The 23071-nt window shown below is 42.8% G+C and overlaps 1 protein-coding gene across 1 annotated transcript in view; it reads left to right on the top strand.

Moving 5' to 3' along the window:
* IMPG2 (interphotoreceptor matrix proteoglycan 2) overlaps positions 1 to 23071 on the top strand; it is a 90708-nt gene that overhangs the window by 17981 nt on the left and 49656 nt on the right. The window contains exons 3-5 of the mRNA XM_084843210.1: positions 63 to 229; positions 14283 to 14314; positions 14410 to 14433. Of these exons, the coding sequence (XP_084699336.1) occupies positions 63 to 229; positions 14283 to 14314; positions 14410 to 14433 (223 nt within the window). The remainder of the gene's footprint in view (positions 1 to 62; positions 230 to 14282; positions 14315 to 14409; positions 14434 to 23071) is intronic.

Genomic DNA, 23071 nt, shown 5'->3' with positions numbered 1-23071 from the left:
GATAGTTATAGTAGTAAGTAAGATTATTCATCCTCCTCCTCCTCATCTATCTTCTTTTTAAGTGTGCCAGGAGGCAGTATGGGAAGTCTTCAAAACTTTCTGGGATAGGCTTCCAGGACATGAAGAATACCAAAACTGGCTAAATCTATGTGAAGAAGGAACTATGAGTATATTTGAGATGGGCGCTAACTTCAGTCAGTCTGAGGAGCACCAAAATCTCATAATGAAGGTAAGGCAAACAGGATTTAAAAATCTCTCAACGTTAACTGTTTGAATGGTAACAAAGATAAGAACCTTGTTTTGCATGCTGGGCACTGGGATTTTTATGCCTTGAAAGGATACAGAACACATACATGCAGTGCAATCCTATACATGACTATGCAGAAGTAAATCACATTGAATTTAGTGGAACTCAGATGGGTATAGGATTACAGCCTTAATTTCCAATGACACTTCCTTACTTTTCTGAGGTGTTATGGGGATATGTTTTCAGCATATTGCCTCATAAATGCTCAAATCAAGAATCCCCAAATTGTTCTGTTTGTATGCCTCAGAGATCAATCCAAACACATAGGATTTAACTTTATGGCTTTTTGGTCACTTCCAAAGCTGATTCCATGATTCTGTTCTTTCCCTCTAACTTTTCTCTTTCCTTCTTTAGTTTAATGAGCCATTTGTTTGGCACCCTCTGTTCTTTTGTTGCAAAAATGATTAAAGTCACTCCTGTATTGTTTGGCTTTGGGGAATTATTGTTACTTGTCTGATATTTTTGCTGTTCTGATGGGTTAGAAATGTTTTCATCTTAATTTTGATTTTGTTGTTTGTGATGTTCATTTCATGTGATTAAAATTGTTGTTGTACGCCCCTTGTGGGTGTCAGCTAAAATGTGATATAAAAGTAACAGTAAATGAAGAGTGTACATTGATTGTAAATACGATTCTGCTCTGGTCACAAGAATGCAATTCATGAATGTTGAGAAGGTGGTGGTAAATAAATAATTCAAGCTTCTTTGAATCATCTGGAGCTAATTTTCCTGACAAATACCAAACCTTTAGACAGTAAACCTGCTCTTGGATTCTGGCACAATATGCTTGGAGTAAGCTACGAGGAACAGACAAATTGATTTGGAGATTGTTGGTTCTGGCATTTGGACAGAGGATTGGATTTAATGGTCTGTTTGGTCACTTCCAAATCAGATTCCATGCTTTTGTTATTTCCCTTGAGTTTTTCTCCATTCTACATTAATGCTAAAATGCAATATTTTTCTAAGTGCCTTGTGTGGCAAGGAAGCAGAGAGAAAGTAGAACTAGCCTCCCAGTCAGCAAATAAGGGCCAAAACAGACATTACTTCAAATCTGTGTCTAGTAGCTACATCTTTCTCTTTTTACTCTAGAGTAGGTGCAGGGGGGGTAATCCAGATCTTAAAAGCCTCCCTACTACCCCACATTAGGTTCCTGATCCTAGAGTGATAGGATCCTGAACTCTAGAGTAAAATGGAGAAAAGGCGTCACTGCTAGACACAATTTTAAAATAATGTCTGCTTTGACCGTTAGCTAGTCTGCTCAGGAAAATACTCTTATGACATCTAGTCTATTGTCTAGTCTCAAAACACAGATTTGTTAAGTGATAGGGTGAAGTGTGTGCATGGGGAGGCGGGCAGTTTACCAGATTCTGCATGTGTCTAAAAGCCTATTCAGGGAAACAGTAATATTAGGCAACGTTATGAAATTCTCCGAAAGGTCTGTCCAAAGCTGTTCTTCTCCTGGCTGCATTATCTTCAGCAAGCACAAAGCTGCGGTTATGCACCTGACCACTGGCTTAGTTTGCATAGCATGAATGTGGAATGCGGCATGCATAAGCCTAAGTATAAAAAGGGATGAGAAGGGCAGGAGAGACTGGTGTTTTTTTAATCAGAGCATTTTGGTGAGATTACAATGTTATTTGTGCTAGCACAGAACACAGGAATGAAACTTGGAAGGGATGGAATGAAGAGCTACATAATGAAATATCTCATTAGCAAAGTAACGTATGAGCACAGGGGCAATGAATTAGATAGAAATATCTATGATTATAATAATGCACTGCTATACCTGCTGCAGTCATTTTTACATTTTTTAAAAGCTTAGGGTGCAATCCTATGCATGTTTAGACAGAAAAATGGCCTATAACTCCTGGGGCATGGCTGGATTGCACCTTTAATATTTTAATGATGTGACTGGTATATATCATATTTCCTTTTATATTTGTAACACCTAGAAATATTATATCAGGTGTCTTCTGATACAAGCTAACACTGATATGCAAAGGATTAAACTAATACAGTATCAGAAATGGGATTTCCTAATCCTTAGAGGATTTATTGTCAAGGAACATATTTCCCTTTCTGCCTTCTCCTTTTGTGTGGCACTGTAGTAAGGCTCATCTCCAATGAATATAACCCATTTAGTGTCTTGAATTTAATAGATTATTATTGTCATAACTGTTGCTGTTTAGATAAATGTAGTAGGGTGAAATAACACATTAGCCATGTTCAGACAATCAAATCCTGGCTTAATAAGCCAGGAAATGCATGAGCTCTGTGCACCCACATGCAGTCCCTTCATCGCCACTTTGCTCCTCTCTTTGTACAAGCAGCAAAACAAGCAGGAAACCACAGTTAACCATAGCTTCCTGTTACATGCGAACTGGGAATTATCATTAATGGCTCCCTTCTCCATTCCATCTGGCCATGTGGTCTCTTAAGCTTCAATGTGCCTCCTTTGAGAACGTTCATTCCTAGAACTTTGGTTCTATGACTTGTCTTCTTTCATTCAGGTATCTCAGTGAATCACACTCCCCACATTTATTCATACTCGGAATCTCCCCAGGAATAAGCTCAGGAAAATTGTGTGTGTTTGGGACAGAAGCTGGCTCTGCATTGTGCCTATTGGCTGATGGCTTATGATGTCACAATTCCATCTTCCCCCACCCTCGGAATAGTCTTAAAGCTCTTTAAAAACTGAGTGTGCTTTTAAAAAAGAAAAAAAAACGCCACTGCACAAACAAATTGGATAAACGTAGAGCAAAGCCCTCAAACATTCCAGATGTTTCCCTATAACTTGCAGGTTAGCATTTTTACATTAGAGTGGCAAGTGGATTCCTTTGGAAGACCTTTGTAAAGAATGTAGGACAGAAGGGTATATACCAAGAGTCAGATATGAACAAGCATCACTTTACCAGTTTCCCCTTATTATAATTAACAACATATGCAGATCTTTTGCCGTGTGATGGTGTTTATTTATTTGATTTCGACCCACCTTTCTGTCAAGAAAATGGCACTCATGGTGGCATTCATAGCAGGCTAAATTGCTTTCAAGTTTGTTCACAGTTTGTTCACAGCTTGGTGTTCATAGCTATATTGTCTTGGGACACATCACATATGGTGAATTAATCTAACTCAACCTGCATTTCCAGTTTTAAGAAAGTCATTTACTATTACACATACATAATTTGTTGAGATGAAATGTCTTTATGTTTTACTAGTAAATCCTGTTACAACCTGCAGTCTAAACATATAAACGTTTGTTCTTACTGCACACATAATAACTGTATAGTATTACACACAACTTGTTTACTACAAGCACATAATGTTACTTGATTTTTAACTTTAAAAAGGACAGGAAGACTTTGCTATATACCTTTAATTTTAGGGGCTTGACATTTATAAGGAGGGAGTAGTGTGACCTCTCCTGAAGAAGCCCACTCTAGACCCAATGGTATAAGACAACTACCGCCCACTTGCAAATACCCCCTTTTTATGAAAGGTTCTGGAGAGGGTAGTGGCAGAACAATTGCAAGTACTCTTGGAGGATACTGATTATCTAGACCATTTCAATCTGAGTTTCATCCTGATTATGGGACTTAATCAGCCTTGATCACCCTTATGGATGATCTTTATCCAGAGAGGGACAAGGGGAGTGCAACCCTGTTAATTCTGCTTGATCTCTCATGGGCTTTTGATACCATTGACCATGGTATCCTCCTGGATCAACTCCGTGGGATGGGTATTGGAGGCATTGTGCTACAGTGTTTCTGGTCCTACCTGTGGGGCCGATTTCAGAGAGTAACACTTAGTGACCATTCCTCAGCCCCTTCGCAGTTGAGCTATGGGGTTCCGCAGGGACCATCTTGTCCCCAGTGTTACTTAACATCTATATGAAGCTGCTGGGAGTGGTCATTAGGGGATTTGGAGCGAAGTGCCATCAGCATGCTGATGACACACAGCTCTATCTCCCTGTGACATCTGAATCAGGAGAGGCTGTGCAAGTCCTGGACCAGTGCCTGAACTCAGTAATGGGCTGGATGAGGGCCAATAAATGGAAACTGAATCCTGGCAATACAGAAGCCCTCTGTGTGAGTGACTCCTGAGTCTGGGAGATGGGCTCTCTGCATGTTCTGGATGGGGTTGCACTCCCTCTGAAAGGTCAGGTCCGTAGATTGGGGGTACTCCTAGATCCACCATTGTCGCCAGAAGCCCAAGTGGCCGTGGCAGCTCAGAGCACCTTTTACCAGCTTTGGCTGGTTCGCCAACTATGGCCTCTCCTGGACAGGGATAGTTTGGCCACAGTGGTACAGGTAGTAGTAACCTCAAGTCTGGATTACTGCGATGCGCTCTCTGTGGGGCTGCCCTTAAGGCTACTCTGGAAGCTGGAGCTAGTGCACAACACAGCAGCTCGGCTGTTGTCGGGAGCTTCCCCTTTCCAGCTGTCAAGGTTCTCCTGTTGCCTACTGAATACTCCAATAGCCAAATCAACACTCAGACAAAAGGGCTGCTTTCCAAGGCTTTAATTCCATTTACCCTAATGAGGCATACAGATGGTAATTGCTAGAGACTCAAAGAACTACAAAGGAACAGCCATCTAGGGTTCAAAGGGAAAGTACATCAGTTGAGCTCCATTTGGGAAAAGGGCGACAACTCTCTGAACTTAAAGGGGTGGGAGGGGAAGATCTCCCCCTCTCCTGCGATGCTTCTGGGCGCAGATGTTTATGTCGAGCCAATCGGGCTGAGCGCCAAAACTCGGCCCCTGCGATCTCTCGCTTGTGCCTGTGCCTCATGTCTAAAAGTTCAGGTCGTCCTTCCCTTTCTGCACCTTGTTCGCTCTCACTCCCAGGAATGTGAAAAGGGGGGGCTCCCCCTCCAGCTGTGCCTGTGAAGCCTGAGGAAGTTCCTCCCCCACAAGTTGCCTCTCTTCCTCAGAATCAGAGCTGCTTTGGGACTCTATGGTAGGCTGACCATACGTAACGTTTTAAACGGGACAGGACCGTTTCTTTTCATATTTCCCGACCGTCCTGTTGTTTTAATATAAATGTCAATTTTGTCCCATTTTTAATTTTTTGTAAAAAACTGAATGCGTTTCTCATAAGGCTCTATGCTAATCAATGCGTGCAGTAAAACTACTAGTGTGACGAAAGAGGAAGTTCCATTTACGTTATCCAGTCAGGGCCAGGCTTCTTGAGCTAGCGACCATCAGATGCCGCCCCCTTGCTTGTCTGCAGTGGCGGGGAATTTGAGAGGCGGTCACTAAGCCCCATTCAGCATGTGGGAGCCAGGAGAGTGAGTCTTACTGTTATGTCTACCATCATTCTGCCCATCTAGATTCTTTCTGCCCTACATTCAGTTTGATCCGTCCTGTTTTTGTCCTCCCCATATCCCATTTTTGTCTCATGGAAATATGGTCAGCCTACTCTATGGGCTCAGATACAACCCTGACACCAGCATGTAACTCCTTTACTGAGGGAACTGCACTGGGTACCTATTCACTCCCGGGCCAGGTTTAAGGTTTTAGTACTTGTGTACAAAGCCCTAAACAACTTGGGACCAGGATATCTGAGACAGCACTTTCTCCCTTACCAACCTGCCCAGTCACTGAGGCTGTTGGAGGGCTTGCTCCTGGTGGTTCCACATGGACCTATGGCCCAATTGGAGTACACCAGGAAAATAGCCTTCAATGTGGTGGCCCCCTTTCTTTGGAATTCCCTGCCCCTGGAGGTCAGGCAGACACCAATGCTGCATTGTTTTCGGCACCTCCTGAAAACACCACTGTTCCAGGAGGCATTCGTTAATTGGCCAGTTAAGGTTTTTATTGGCATTGTGAGTTTTTAAGAACAAGTATAATTTTAATGTGGTGTTTTAATCCTTTTATTCTTTTATTGTTTTGTTTTTTGTGTGCACTGCTTCAAAATCTGTTCTACATATGGAGTGGCATATAAATATTGTAAATAAATAAATAAAGGGAACATCAAGACTATATTCCTGTTCCCAAATCAGAGCTGCTGTGAAGTATACATACAGATCCTTTCAGTGGAGTGGGCAGCCCCCCCCCCCACACACTCCTGTGCATGTGGCCATTGAAGAGAATAGGGGAATCTGTTGCAGGGAAGGAAGCTCTGTGCACATGTTGGTGTAAGGGAGGGAATGCCTAGGCTATGTTAATACCCTGGGAAAATGCCCTTGGATATTAAACTCTGGTGTCAATTTTGGCCTGAAACCTGTCAAACTGCTGAAAGCAATTGACTCTGCTAGGAATGAGTCAAAATAATTTTGTTGCTTCACAGAGAAGAGTCGCTTATTATTTCACCATGTGGACTACAAAAGGTGATTTCAAAAGGGAGAGGCTGGATGAGGCAGGTGTGTCAGCAGAAAGTACGAAGTACCGATACCAAGGCAAGGCTTCTTGTGAATCTCACATTGCTACTGTAAATTTTAGCCAAGCAAAGAAGGCCCCAGTTTAAGTCACCTGTTCAGTGTTTTCCATTTATTTGAGATGCCTCCCTTGAATATTAGTGTCTGAACAAAATTTTGTTTGGCCACTTAAGACATGAACTAGACATTAACATCACAAGACATTCACTAAACATGTGTCTAGTTTTTAAAAATGGGTTTGATTCAACCACCAGTTTTAAAGGGAGGAAAGGTACTATAACACATGTTCATGGCATTCAGTCTGTGTCGGCAACATATGAAAACTGTTCTACTTGCAGAAAAAACCTTGAAAGACAGAGATAATAGGATTCACCCATCTTCTCCTGATTCAAGGCATCTTGTGCCATGAAATTTGCTAATGTATTTGTTCATAAAGCAAACCCAGGGAGGAGTATCAGTATTTCTGACTCTACACAGGATGTTTCTGAAAGCCACCTGCTCAGAGTCCTAAGCCCAGACAGCAGGAGTGAGTGCCTAATCCTACAATATCCAGGTGGCAGCACACTTACATCGGCCGTCAAGCCCAAACACTTCTGGTAAGTGTTATTTTAAGCCTGCTGGTCTTGACCGGGTCAGCTGCCTAAGCAATTTAGAAAGAAAAGTGTTTCGGGGAAATAGTTGTTTCACTATTTGGGTTTGCTATATCCATCCAGTTCTGAGGAATTGTAAGGCTATAGGGTAGGTAAATGGATAATTAATAGGCTGCTACAAAGTACTCATTCAAAGAGTGTATGAAATACTGGTACTCTGATATTTTATCAAAGTGGATTCGGTCTTCACTTCAGAAAATTATATGAAACACATACATTCATTACAGTATTTTTCATATTGTCTGGCCATCCAAACTTACTGTAGGAATAAGATGTTGTAAAGTCAGATATGCACTTCCCAAATGCCTCTCATGTTCAAGGGTATTTCTGATTTTTACCCTTTTTATTAGCAGTTTATTTAAACTAAAGGTGCAATCATAGATCAGACACCTGTAATTCCTATTCTTCTGAAACTCCTGTAATGCAATGCTATCTATGGCTGTTAAAGAACTGGGGCCCATCTACACCCGGCTTTAATTCCGCGGCAGACGCAAGTCGAGGTCTCTCATAATAGATGACGCAGTCACAACTTTGCAGCCATCCATGGTTTTTGCCAGGAAAATGCAGAGTTCCAAGGAATCGTTTTGTTGCAGTGTTTTTTATTTGCTACGGGTTTCCCTGTGCTTGTGAGCCATCTGTCCCTGCCCCAAACTGACTTCGCATTTTGCAGTGCGAGTGTTGTAGGTGAGCCTGCGTCACTCTGTGACACCCCTTTACTGCCCCCATCCCTCTGCAGCTGCGCAGTTACAGAGGCATGGAGGGGCGTTTTCATATTTAATCACACTTCCGCACATATTTGCAGCTACATATCTTTGCAACTATTGCTTTTGGATTCAGTACCCAAGGGCTGGGGAGGGGGGCCTTGGGGAGGAACAACATCACTCCAGCCACCATTTCGGAGTGATGGCTAGGTAGATAGCACTCATGCTTGTGAGTGTGAACCATTGTGAGAGTCTCAGGCTGGGGAACTGACAGACTGATGGTGCGGAAATGAAGGAACACAAAACACCAATTTTTACCTTAAAAGAGTTGGAAAGACACAGCAGAGCCCCTCAAATATAAAACAGCCAATGAAGTGTCACACCCCCACACTCATGGGACTGCACAGCTGCACATTTCAGTATAATGGCAAAAAAAAAAGGGGGCACAGCGAGTCTATTAGGGAAGTGCACAGCACATCGCGAGTGTATCACAGGGCATGCTGATTTGAACACGCATTGCTGCACAATTGCGACGGGGTGGGGGGTCAAAGCGGTGCCATGTAGATGGGGCCCTGGTGAATGCTAAACTAATAGTGGATAGCTTTTTGCAACACTATTTTTCTCCATCCAGATCCTTTCTGGTTGATTTTTGTTTAGTACTCAATTGTTCCATGGGATATCTGTCAGCAAGGTAACATTTCAATTGAAGGGAAACTGCATTTTTCAAGCCTTAAACACATGACACCTGGGGCCTGTTTCCACGAGTGATTTACTCTGAACTGGCTGTGTGTGGAGCTCATGAGGGATACATGATGTTGTGGCCATCCAGCAGCCACCCTGGAGCTTATCGTGGAAAAATCAGATTTCCTGAGACTGCTTATAGTCCAATTCTTTTCCTTAATTCGGCTTGTGTGCACTTCTGTTGTGGTGTACACCAACCTGCTGCATTTACTCCGGTGTGTTAGCCCTGCCTAGAGTTGTGCCTTTCACTGTGACCCCAGTCAAGGGGTGTTTCCCCAGTGTTTTCCCCACCTGCCTTTCCCTAATGTTTCTGCCATTTCCCCGCTGGCCACCAGAGTTCTTTTTTTTTTAAAGTAAAGGATTAAACCAAAACAGCACTTTAGCACTATGTCGTGAACCAGAAGTAAGCACTTCCCATTCACCAGCCACCAACTGTATCAATGTTGGACATTTAAAGCAATTACTCTATCAGGGGCTAGGCTTACACTACTAAAAGAGCTGTAGGGTCAAGTTCCCGGCCAGATTGCAGTTCTAGAGGTAGTTACTGCAGAATCCTCAGCTGTGCATTTAGGAGGCATCACTGTCACTCGACAGTAGGGATGTACGAAAGTCACTTACCTTTTCGAAGGGTGACATTCGCAGTGGGGGGAAGGCGCTCCATCCCTCCCCCTGACATTCTCTCTGGCCGACTCTGCTCTGCGGAGATTGTGCGGAGCCGCCGACGGGGGCCACCTGCAGCCGGACATCCAGCCACTGGGCAGCCTGCAGGGATGCAAATGGCAGCTGCCATAGCCGCCATTTGTGTCCCTGTATTTTGCCATGATAGGCTACGTAAATATTTCCATAGCCTATCACGGCAAAAAAACACACAACAGCGAACGCAAATGACGGCGGCCGCCATTTGCGTTCCTTTTTTTTTTTTTTTGCCATTTTAGCCTACATAAATATTTATGTAGGCTATTACGGCAAAAAAAAAAGGAACGCAAATGGCGGCCGCCATAGCCGCCGTCATTTGCGTTTCCTTAGTTAAGCCATGATAGGCTACGTAAATACTTACGTAGCCTATCATGGCTTCCTCAGGGACGCAAATGGCGTCCCTGTGTTAGCCGTGATAGGCTACGTAAGTATTTATGTAGCCTATCACGGCTATATGGAAGAAGCGAATGGCAGCTGCAGACGCGGCCGCCATTCGCAAGTCAGAGCGGACGGCAGCAGGTAGGTGCTCCGTTCTGGGCCGATTTCGCAGGGTGAGGGGGCGGGGGGGGGCTTCGTTCCACCATGGATTTCGGGGGCCTGAATGCACTGGCATTCAGCCTCACCGAGATCCGTGGCGGAATTCTCTGACATCCCTACTCGACAGTGAAAAAAGCCCCAGTTCTCTAGCAGCACCTCTAACCCCCCTAATGTCAGGAGTGTTTCTGAGTGCAGGGAGTGGGATAGTAGTTCAGATTCTGAAGAAGAACTGCCAGACATGGGGGAAGTATTTTCCCAGGCTAGTCCAGACATGGCTAGGCAGGCTGCTCAGGTTTCAAAGGTCCAGCTGGAGGAGGAGGGTCCCTCTTCACCCCCACCCCCCCATGAGAGAGAGCGAACAGGGAGAGGTGGGGTTTGGGGAGTCTGAATTAATAGACGCCAGGCGCAGAGCCAAGAGAGAGAAGGCCGGGGCGGAACTTAGACGGTCTACCCGATTGGCCCTGCGTGAACAGCTGTGCTTAGAAGCCTCACAAGAGAGACAGAGACCTCCCCCCCCCACCCCTTAAGTTAGGCTAGTGAGACTGCCTTTCTTTCAAATGGTGGGCAACTTTCGTAGCTATCTTTTGAACCCGTGAAGGCATTTCCTTGCAGACTGAGAGTCACTGAGAATTTGCATCTGTATGACCCTTTGAAGTAATGGATTAAAAGCTGTCAATTGAAGCCTCTTGCCCGTGTTTGATTCGGCGTTTGTAGTTCAGTGGGGGCAAATGGAATCCTGACACTCTCGCTATCTCATTATAACACTGTTACTTATTTCTTCCATCAATACGCATACCCCTATGTCAGTGTCTCACTATCACTCAATTGCAAAATAGCACTAACATTCATTTGTGCTATCGTGCGATAGCGGATTAGTCCTGGTAACTCCTGTTGTAGTCAATGAGTCTTATTCCCGAAAGTGCACTATCATGCGTTTTCATTATCGCATGATAGCACATTTATTCAGGGGTGCCTGCTAATGCGGAAGCCCAGTATTTAGAGGAAAAGGGGAAAAAAGGGCAGAATTGGGCATAGGTCCGGGAAGTCTGTTCAGAAGAAACGCCCATTGTGGCCAATGAGACTTGTTCCTGAATTTACTGAGATTGCCATTAAGCCAAAAACACTAAGTACACCCAGGTTACATCATGTATTCATCTGGTGAAAGGCATAGTAACTCCCCTAATGGCTGTGAAGCGCTACTTCCAAAGCTGCGGGTCTCTCCTGTTTGGTTCAAGGCTTTTCAGGACATGCCAGCTTCAATCCTTTGCATCATCACCTAACCAGGGGGGCAGGAGAAAGGGGAGTAGAGCCTCTCTTATTGGTTAAGCAGCCCCTGCCAGTCTGATGACATTCACTTCCAATCCTCCCATCCCACCTGGAAGTATGTTTCTGTCAGCATCTGATAATGGTGCAGTGCAGTCCTTCGTGGAGGCTTGTGCAGAGCCATGCCAATTCCATGAAAAATCTGGTATTCCTTCATTTGCTTCACCCTTCTGTTGTTGTAGCTGGATAATGCACGCCCTCTGTCATCTGTCATGATTCTCTGATATTAACTACCATCTCTGCTCCTCCACTGTCAAAAATTTCAAAATTCCATTTTATAGTCAAGCAACATTTTTACAGACTGCTGGAGACTGTATAAACTGGCAGTGTCGGCACTTATCTGAGTCTCATGGACTCATCTGTTAGCTGGCATCGGTCAGTCACAGGCTCCTTAAGGTAGCATTGAATACAAACTGAATATGAACTGATAAAACTGCCTTCTTAAATAAAAAGCGGACACCTACAAAATATTATTGCTAGTTTCCTTCCTATTACTTAGCACAGGATTAAGGTATTTTTATTGGAGTGGAGCCCACCTTTTATTTGGCAAAAAACGCTGCATCTCTTCTCCTTAAATGTTGCAGCATTAGTGACATCCTTTATTATTTCTCCCATGTTATAAATAAATGGCTTGGATCCAATGAACCATGCCTATATGCACATGTTGACTAGTATTCCTATTAAACTGGCTGTGTGTCTGCTGTGTCATCAAAATTCACTGGAACATGGTCACTGATGTCATTGCTGTTTGGTTTCTTATTGGCAATGTGTATATTTTAATTTAGATTGCTTGCCTGCTCCCTTCTGAACACTTGGGGCAGGTAATGAAAACAAACAAAAAAGAACCCTCACCCAGCAAAATGGATTAAAATGTCATTAAATTAAAATGTTAGATTGCTCCACCCTTTGCTCACTTAAGCCTGAGCCCCGGAGTATATAATGATACATATGTCAGAAGATACAGCACCTGTGATGGCTGCCCTGATACTCTCAAATAGCTGGTGTCCATTTTCTTAAAAGTGGAGTTATTACCTTTAAAAAACAGAGCAGAATCGACTGCCTGGCACCTGAATCTAAAATCCTATTCATTTCAATAGAATTGTCTAGAATTTCCTTCTAGTCAAACATAAAAATTAACATGAAATAGAAAAACATCTTTTAAACGCTCAGGATTATATACTAATGCATTTGTGAAGAAACATTAAACTCAGTAAAAAATAGTTACCTAGATGTGCCCTCCAGATTTGGAATCTGAACATTTCTCTAAAATTCTCTAATTTATGGCACAAATGATGTTTATCTGAGTTGTGAATGTAAACTATGGTTGTTCCACAGGGAAGTTCAGCTTTGGATGGTGGTGCATAAGTGTACCCATTATCCAGCACTGCTTGCTGTCCAACCACTGTTGTTGCTGCCTGTCTCCACCATGGGCCACATGTACCCCCCCCTCCCACTGCTACCCCCTGCCACCCTCTGCTGGCCCCCCAAATTGGGGGAGTTTTGACAAAAGACGTCCATAGTGGCTACAGAGCATCCAAAGGGACAAAATTAGCTTGTTTCCAATCTAAATTTGATCCTTTCAGCACTCTGTAGCTACTGCAGAACACCCAAAGTGTTAAATTTAGCTTGGACACAAGCTAACCTTGACCCTTTGGGTATTCCACAACTGCTACGGATACCATTTACAGAAAATAATTTGTGCCCCACAGAGGAGATGTGGCCCATGTATGCTGTCAGAGCAGGGGGAGTCAGAAATGGCCCTCAGACCTCCCACAGTTGCCCGCCTTATAGGTAAAAGGCATTAAATTTTATTTTTGTATTTATTTATGCATACACAGTTTATATACTGCTCTGCATCAATAAAACAAGCAGTGAACAATAAAAGGCTACTAATGATAATATAGGATCAAAACCTTTAAAATCAGATTGTACCATTAAAACTGTGGGTGGCTAGTCAGGGAAAGCTTGTTTAAATAATTTAATTATTTTGTTTACAGAAAAGTTTTAATCGTTTTGCATTCGTAATGTAATAATTAGATCCAATAATTGTTTTTAAATGCTTGCCAATTATTACAAGTAGGTATTGCCATTTTTAAAGTCGCCGTTTAGAAAATGCCTGTTTTCCAAAATCAGATATTTTCTTATTCTAGGCATATTTCACATTCCATATCCTGCACTCGAAACATATTAATTCTTCCACAGAAGACTGTCCTAGATGTTACATAATGGTGAAGCCCTTTCCTTAGAACTGTTTGAAAAAGGGGAATTGTAGCAAGAGATTAAGTTTATTTCAATGGTTTTAAGGAAACAAACAGATTGTAGAATTCATCCTCCATTGCCGAATAAATTATTTAACTTCCTCAATGTGTAAAGAAAAGATAATCAAGATATTCATATTATGAATGAACCAAATGTTTCTTTTTTAGACTCCGTATCAAATTTATTTTAACCTGCAAAAGATGATACAGGCCAGCGTTTCAAATGTTGATGACCAATTCTGCTATTTAGTTTAAGAATCCCCAGTCTGGTGCTTGAGGTGTTCTGTAGTCAACAAGCCAGATTCTTTAAGAGTTTTGCTGGTGATTTTTGAAAAGCTTGGACAGAGATTGATGTCATTAATTAGGCCACATGTACTTTCACAAGTGATCTAAAGAACACAAATCTGTCTCTAACCAGCAGGTAATGTGGTAAACCACCATTTAATATCAAATCCAAATAATAGTCCCCAGAAATGTGGCCATGTAATTTTTGTAATATTGATATTATATTGACTGATGTTTTCCTGTTACCCTGAACAAAATATGGATGTATATCTGTGCAACAGACTTTCTTTCTGTAGGCTCTCCTGCACTAGAAAATAATGGGACTGGTATAATCAGGGGTGCAAAAATATAACTTTTAAATTTATGAAATGCAGGTCCTTACCTAGAATTTGGTTTTCTATCTTTCTAGAAACTGTCCTATGCTAAAGAAGCAGTGGGCGGGTGAGTATCTACATTGCTCTATATTTTACAATACATTTTAAGAGGTAGGAAGCGGTGTTTCAATCATCTCTTCTTTTATTCTGATTTCTTGTCAGTTCCTGCAGCGATTCGTTCTGTGGGTAAGTCATTTTTCTTTTTAAGCTTCACAGCCCATTCCCTTTCCACCTATAGCCGGTGTTCAGTATAATGTAAGCATCTTAAGAATATGTTTCATAAAAATCAAAAAGTGACATTGTATGCTCAATGTATTTTTGCCTTCTTGAATGTAGTATGTTTCCACATGAAAATATGTGTGTTAATTAGAATAGCAAGAAAGAAACATGTTATGGAGTATATACAGTGTGGATGGAAAGAGGCTTGTTTGTTTAGGCCTTTGGCTCATAGCCTAATCATTTCTTAAGAAATTAGAACCCTAAAGCGTTATTCTGATAAGCAGTGTTCCAGAAGCTATGACAAGGAACCCTTTGATGTTGCAATCAAAGAACTGTGCAACTCGTTCTGTGCACTCAAGGGAGTTTTGGCAAAGTGCTTCTTGAATAGCACCCACCCTTCCCACATGTCAAATGACTTTCAAAACTGAGGGGATTTTGTGATATGGCATGGAGGTCTACTATTCAAAGAAAAACATATAAAAATCTTACTGAGCCAGGGCAAGTCCATGGACTGGCCTAATGTAACTCTTTGGATCCCTGCCTATCTATTGTGTATAAGGCAGGGGTGGGCAACTTGTGGCCCTCCAAATGCTGTTGGACTGCAACTCCCATCATTCCCCACTATTGGCTATGCTGGCTAGGGTTAATGGGAGTTAACAGTCAAACATCTGGAGAGCCATGTGTTGCCCACCATTGGTATAAGGGATCCAGCTGCATGGCTGCCATTGGTCATCACTACAAATAAATTCTGCCAGTAGGTTAGGGTATGTATATGTAAGTAATGGATTCACTGGAAAGATAAGTCTTTAAAAACAAAATACAACTGATCTTATAAAATGATTGCATAACCACAATAGCAGTTAAAAACATGAAGTTAAACTAAAAGCAATGTTCCAAAACAAAAGGACTCATTCTTTTCCACACTTGGATGAAATGTTTTGCCCCCTCTCTTCTTTACAAATTTTCTGGTTTCAGAGAAAGGAAAGTACGTCTACTCAAGTTTCCCCTCCCACACACTTCTTCCCATATAACACTAAAGAAGTTATTTGTAAAGCAAAATGTTGTGGTCACCGGGCAGGGCACTGGGTTCATTTTAGGCATCTTCCTATATTATTGGTCTTGATTCTCTTTCCTATCATACATTCTTAATGATATAACACTAATATTTGACAGCGGGTGTGCCATTTGCATGTGAGCATAAGCAGTTTCAGACTCAGTAATGTGACTTTGAAGGATAATTTGAAGGATAACAAAAAATGCATCCCACAAGATAAAAGTCAAAGTGGTTCCAGACAGAGGGCTCCTAGCACTAACAGTCAAAATACTGTGTCCACCAATTCCATCTTTTCCTCCTTAAGAGGCTTTTTCTGGTAAGAAAAAAAATCAGAAGTAGTGGGAAAACATCGGAGAGTTACAAATGGAACATGACACTGTCTGGATCTCCTGTAAAATTCTATTTTTGAGGCAGGGCAATTTCACAATAAAAGCCTCATTTCGAAGCATCCATAATTTAAATTAAATGTATCTTGGTGAAATCTGCTTGGCCAACTTTCTGTTAAGTTATAGAGAAATAAAATGAGAACTGAACTGATTATCAGCATCTACAGCATCTATTGTGCTAATATGCCTTGCAGTGCAAACTTAAGCATGTTTCTCAGAAGAAAGCCTTTCAAGGAGATTTTCCCCAAGTGAATCCACATGGGATTGCAGAATCAGGTTGGAATCCAGTGCTATGTGAGCAGAAGTCAACTCGCACAATGGGACTTTCTCCTTTTGTCCTCCCCCCTATACCCCCAACACTCTGGAGCAGATTTTGAAAGCGCACAGAGGGTTGAAGGGGGTGGGTAATTGCCCCCCTCCCAGTTCCACTTATGGAAGCAGTTCCATCAGTGGAAAAACCTAATTTCATAACAATTTCAAAAAAAATCAGAATGTGTTTGCCATGTCAGATTACTGCTGCTTTATGGCTGAACATGACCCTTTGCCTTTGACTGTCTGTAGTTGAATGTTAAATTGTTAAATTGCTGCTACAAGAAGATCCAGCTATAGTTTACTGCTCTTTCAAAACAGAAGATAGTTTGTGAAGCATAACTACTAATGGGCAGAAATACTGGAGGCAGCACACCTTAATCACAATGCATTGTAATGTGGGATGGCCACTCCTCTTTCTTCCTGATGGTAAAGCATAGGAGAAAATAAGTCGCATAACCCCACTCCAGTGGCAGTGGAAACATTACATGTGTGGTGGCCTACAGCTAAAGTAAATGTGGGAGTAAATTATTGCTGTTTGAAAAGGTATGTGAGGATGTCTGGAACGCTATTTCAAATTTAATTGGGGAGGGGCAATGAGATTTCAATAGGGCGGGAGCAAGATTTGCAGCAAGGTTGAAAGGCTTTCTGTTCAAGATTAAGGGAATAATCCTGTGCATGTTCAGAGAGAGAAAAAAGTCCTGCAACTCCCAGCATTCCCAGCCCACCCAGGATTGTGCCCTAAATCACACAATTGTAGTGCATTTTAAGAACATTTGTGCTAATTACTGTGTTATACATCATACATCACCAGAGATATAAGTGCTTTGGAGGAATAATCTCATGTGGTCAGAGAAGGAGAATCCCCCACCCCTGATTCCTTAACTCCCCCACCCCACTGTGTATATTCTTTTCTCTATATTTTGATAGAACTCCTCCTCTGTGGCAGCGTGGGTCATGTTTGCCATTAGTTTGTGGCCAGCTCTCCGTCTTAGACATTCAGGTAACACATCATGTGTAATGATAAGGCTGCATGCGTCCTATGCTGAGTTAGGTGCATGTAAGTGCAGTGCTTAGGCAATCTTAATTTCATCGGACTGGGCTGCACCAGAGTTTAAAAGAGCATGGGACTTTGAAATCCCTGTGCACTGTATCTGTGTCTTTTTCTGTCTTGTAATGACTGCTTCCTTGGTTGTATTATGTTTTGACAGAGGGTACTAATGATATTTCAAACTGGATATGATTCAGTGCTCACCGACAGTGAGAGCTAAAGCAGAGTGCTGCCATTACGTATTTTCACACTTAAAGCAAAAAATCAAAATAGTGTCTGCATTTTTCCTCTGGACTGGAGTTCTTTTCTTTTGTCCCCCCACCCCTACCCCTTTTAAATGATGCAGATAAAGACTGGAACCAGGAAAATTATGTTGCCCTCTATAATCTGTTGTCGGAAGCAACTGTTTCACTTTGATTCAGAGTAAGACAAGACATACACGAACATTTTTCTCTCTGTCTCTTGTAGCACAGCATCAGGGAGATGAGTACCTGCTCTATCTCAGGTTTTTGTTCAGTGGTGACTACTGCAATAGTGCTTACCTGCTTTCCTTAATAATTATACTCTTCTGCGCTCCCCACCATTTCTCATTCTTCTTTACTGCACTGATCTCCATCTGGGTGACTTCCAGCAATGTACGTGTTTACTTTGGCCCTGTCCATATTCCCAGACCCCACCACCCTCAAACTCCATTCTCTTCATCCTTCTTACTGAATCCTTCCCCTGTTCTCCCCCTTCTGTTGTCTCTAGAATGCCAATTGGTACATGACCCTTCTCTTCTGCCCAGTGCATCTTTTTGCACTGCCTGAAACCCAGTTCAGTCCTTCTATTACTGCTTCTGTTGTTGTTGTTCAGTCGTTCAGTCGTGTCCTACTCTTCGTGACCCCATGGACCATAGCACGCCAGGCCTTCCTGTCCTGCGCTCTCTCCCGGAGCATGCTCAAGTTCATATTCATTGCATCAGTGATGCTATCTAGCCATCTCATCCTCTGCCGTCCCCTTCTCCTTTTGCCTTCAGTCTTTCCCAGCATCAGGGTCTTTTCCAGGGAGTTTTCTCTTCGCATTAGGTGGCCAAAATATTTCAGCTTCAGCTTCAGTATCTGTCCTTCCAGTGAGCAGTCAGGGTTGATTTCCTTTAGGATGGACTGATTTGACCTCCTTGCAGTCCAGGGGACTCGTAAGAGTCTTCTCCAGCACCACAGTTCGAAAGCATCAATTCTTCAGCGCTCAGCCTTCCTTATAGTCCAGCTCTCACAGCCATACATTACTACTGGGAAAACCATAGCTTTGATTAGACGGACCTTTGTCGGCAAGGTGATGTCTCTGCTTCTTACTATGCTGTCTAGGTTTGCCATAGCTTTCCTCCCAAGGAGCAAGCGTCTTTTAATTTCATGGCTACAGTCACTGTCTGCGGTGATCTTGGAGCCCAAGAAAGTAAAATCTGTCACTGCTTCCATTTCTTCCCCTTCTATATGCCAGGAAGTGATAGGGCCAGATGCCATGATCTTAGTTCTTTTAATGTTGAGTTTCAAACCAGCTTTTGCACTCTCCTCTTTCACCTTCAACAAGAGGCTCTTGAGATCCTCTTCGCTTTCTGCCATTAGGGTGGTATCGTCTGCATATCGGAGGTTGTTGATAATTCTCCCAGCAATCTTAATTCCGACCTCTGATTCATCCAACTCGGCTTTTCTCATGATGTACTCTGCATATAAGTTAAATAAGCAGGGTGACAATATGCAGCCTTGTCGTACTCCTTTCCCAATTTTGAACCAATCGGTTGTTCCATGTCTGGTTCTTACTGTTGCTTCTTGACCCTCGTACAGGTTTCTCAGGAGACAGGTAAGGTGGTCTGGTACTCCCATCACTTTAAGAATTTGCCACAGTTTGTTGTGATCCACACAATCAAAGGCTTTAGCATAGTCAATGAAGCAGAAATAGACGTTTTTCTGGAATTCTCTTGCTTTCTCCATGATGCAGCGAATGTTGGCGATTTGATGTCTAGTTCCTCTGCCTCTTCTAAACCCAGCTTGTACTTCTGGTAGTTCTCGGTTCGCATACTGCTGAAGCCTAGCTTGTAGGATTTTGAGCATCACCTTGCTGGCATGTGAAATGAGCGCAATTGTGCGGTAGTTTGAACACACTTTGGCGTTGCCCTTCTTTGGAATTGGAATGTAAACTGACCTTTTCCAGTCTTGTGGCCACAGTTGAGTGTTCCAGATTTGTTGGCATATTGAATGCAGCACTTTAACAGCATCATCCTTTAGGATTTTAAATAGCTCAGCTGGAATACTGTCATCTCCGCTAGCTTTGTTGTTACTAATGCTTCCTAAGGCCCACTTGACTTCACTCTCTAGGATGTCCGGCTCAAGTTCAGTGACCGCACTATCATGGCTATCAGGGACATTCAGATCTTTCCTGTATAGTTCTTCTGTGTATTCTTTCCACCTCTTCTTAATCTCATCTGCTTCTGTTAGGTCCCTGCCTTCTTTGTCCTTTATCATGCCCGTCTTTGCACAAAACGTTCCCTTGAGATCTCCGATTTTCTTGAAGAGATCTCTAGTCTTTCCCATTCTGTTGTTTTCCTCGATTTCTTTGCATTGTTCATTTAAGAAGGCCTTCTTGTCTCTCCTTGCTATTCTCTGGAACTCTGCATTCAGTTGGGTATATCTTCCCCTTTCTCCCTTGCTTTTCGCTTCCCTTCTTTCGTGAGCTACTTGTAAAGCCTCATCAGACAGCCACTTTGCTTTCTTGCATTTCTTTTTCTTTGGGATGGATTTCGTTGCTGCCTCCTGAACAATGTTACGGACCTTCGTCCATAGTTCCTCAGGCACTCTGTCTATCAGGTCTAATCCCTGAAATCTATTCCTCACCTCCACTGTATATTCATCAGGGATATGATTTAGGTCATACCTGAACGGTTTAGTGGTTTTCCCGACGTTCTTCAATTTAAGCCGAAATTTTGCAAGAAGCAGCTCATGATCTGAGCCACAGTCAGCTCCAGGTCTTGTTTTTACTGACTGTATGGAGCTTCTCCATCTTTGGCTGCAAAGGACATAATCAATCTGATTTCGATATTGACCATCTGGTGACGTCCATGTGTAGAGTCGCCTCTTGTGCTGTTGGAAAAGAGTGTTTGCTATGATCAGCATGTTCTCTTGGCAAAACTCTATTAGCTTTTGTCCTGCTTCATTTTGTACACCAAGGCCATGCTTGCCTGTTATCCCGGTGATTTCTTGACTTCCTACTTTAGCATTCCAATCCCCTATGATGAAGAGGACATCTTTTTTTTGGTGTTAGTTCTAGAAGGTGTTGTAGGTCTTCATAGAACCGATCAACCTCAGCTTCTTCGGCATCAGTGGTTGGGGCAAAGACTTGAATTACTGTGATGTTGAATGGTTTGCCTTGGATTCGTACTGAGATCATTCTATCCTTTTTAAGATTGTACCCCAGTACTGCTTTTCCCACCCTTTTGTTGACTATGAGTGCTACTCCATTTCTTCTAAGGGATTCTTGCCCACAATAGTAGATATGATGGTCACCTGAATTAAATTCACCCATGCTTGTCCATTTTAGTTCGCTGATTCCCAAGATGTCGATGTTCAATCTTGCCATCTCATGTTTGACCACCTCCAGCTTACCTTGATTCATTGATCTGACATTCCAGGTTCCTAAACAATATTGTTCTTTACAGCATCAGATTCTCTTTTCACCACCAGACACATCCACAGCTGAGTGTCCTTTCGGGTTTGGCCCAGCCGCTTCACTCTTTCTGGCGCTACTTGGAAATACCCTCTGCTCTTCCCCAGTAGCATATTGGACACCTTCCGACCTGAGGGGCTCATCTTCCGGTGTCATATCTTTTAGCCTTGTGATACGTTCCATGGGGTTTTCTTGGCAAGAATACTGGAGTGGGTTGCCATTTCCTTCTCCAGTGGACCACATTTTGTCAGAACTCTGCCATGACCTGTCTGTCTTGGGTGGCCCTGCACGGCATAGCTTATGGCTTCACTGAGTTACGCAAGCCCCTTCGCCACAACAAGGCAGTGATCCACTTCTGTAGCTGTCCCCTAAGATGGTGACATTTCTTTCTCCCATACTCCCCATATTGAGGAATACAGAATGTACAGGATGGTAATCCAGGTTTCTGGGGAATCCTGGCTTACTGTGAATAAGACGTGTGCTGCAGGTGGATTGGTTTCTTTAGCATGTCTTCCAAACCCAAGATACTGGCTTTCTACTCCCAAACAAGCCAGGATTTGTAAATGAAGAATCAGGCTGATTTACAATCCTGGCTTCTGGAGGGATGAAACAAAACAGGATCCCAGATTCAGGTGACATGCTCAACAAACCCTTTTTGGTTTGTTGAGCAGCTCACACTAATGGGAGGAGCCAAGTGGAGTGAACAGCCTACGTGCACCAGCACACAGCTCATTCACGGTAAGCCAATATTCCCCTGGATCCTGTTTTAGCATTCTGACTGTATGCAACCAATATTGTTTTCACAAGTTTTCATCCTTCTGCATCATTCCAGTCCTTTCTGCCTTGAAATTCCCTTACTTTTTCCTCTTTCAAAATACACTGTAGCTATCTCTTTTATACTCCAGTAATATGGTGGCCTCACTCTATACACACATACACACACAGTTCTCTCTATTATCTCTGTTCTTTTGGACTTCCATGCTTCCCCCCCCCCTTTTTTTTTAATCCTACCTTGGGCCACATGACGATAAGCATTCTGATCCCTTGGCCTCTCCTGTTCTGTCCCTGGTCACCTCCTGTGGCCCCATATTCACTTCCCCTATACAACTCACCACTTTATAAATGGTGCTGTAGTAGTAGAGAAAAAACTGCAGCATAAGTAAGTTGCGCTTCTTCAGAGACTAGGAAGAACCAGAAGTAAAACCCTATCCATGAACAGTATGAGCTTCCATTAGCTTTGTTCCTTTTGTTTTTCCTTGAGCCTGGAAAAAAGCCTGAAGTAGAGTTTGACTGACTGGTCATTCCTAGTTATACGTTTGGCTTGTTTTACCTCCCTCCATAACTCCTATATTTTTCCATCTTTTTGAACCCAGGAGAAACACCGCATAAAGCTGCAATGTGTGGCCATAAACATTCGTTTAGCTTTCCTAGCCTCAGTATCATAGATAGATGTTTTTCTAACCCTTAGTCAAAACAAAGTTGTGCCACAGTGCCAGACACCCACAGTCTTACTAACAGCTTTTCCAAACTCTGGGGGTAGAAATGACTGAGAGTGGCAAGACAATGGCTATTTACTATGTCTGAAAGAGTTGGATCCATTTTTGTCTTATGGTGGATGTGCTCTACAATGGGCATCACATGATGCCTGTCTGGAATCTTGTTTGTCCAGAATGCATTGGCCCACCTCCTAGCTGGGGCATGGGACAGAGAGACCAGGCTCGGACCTGGATGACATGCCACAGTTCGTCATGGGTTATTTAACCCACAACAAGTCATGACAACCATGGGTGCCAGGTTGAATGTGCAACCCCGCACAGGGGTTATCATGTTCTGCAAACCCAGCAAGCATGGGTTATGCGAGGCTTAAATAACCCTCGCATAAACCTAAAACAGACCATGGATTTAACTCTTGCATAACTCACGCTTGCCAAGTTCACACAACATGACAACTCCCAAGTGAGGGTTGCATATTCAAAATGGTGTGTCACACCAATGCTCTAGCACATGCATTGGCTCCCTCTTGTCTTCTGGGCCCAAATCAGGCTGTAGTTTTTCACCTATGAAGCCCTTAATAGTTTGATCTTTAAATACTGCAGAAAGCATTTT

This window comes from Heloderma suspectum, chromosome 3 (genome assembly GCF_057233095.1).
Source record: "Heloderma suspectum isolate Gila_16-S chromosome 3, 16-S_ref, whole genome shotgun sequence".
In the NCBI taxonomy this organism is placed as follows: domain Eukaryota; kingdom Metazoa; phylum Chordata; class Lepidosauria; order Squamata; family Helodermatidae; genus Heloderma; species Heloderma suspectum.
This window is presented reverse-complemented; position numbering and strand designations above follow the sequence as displayed.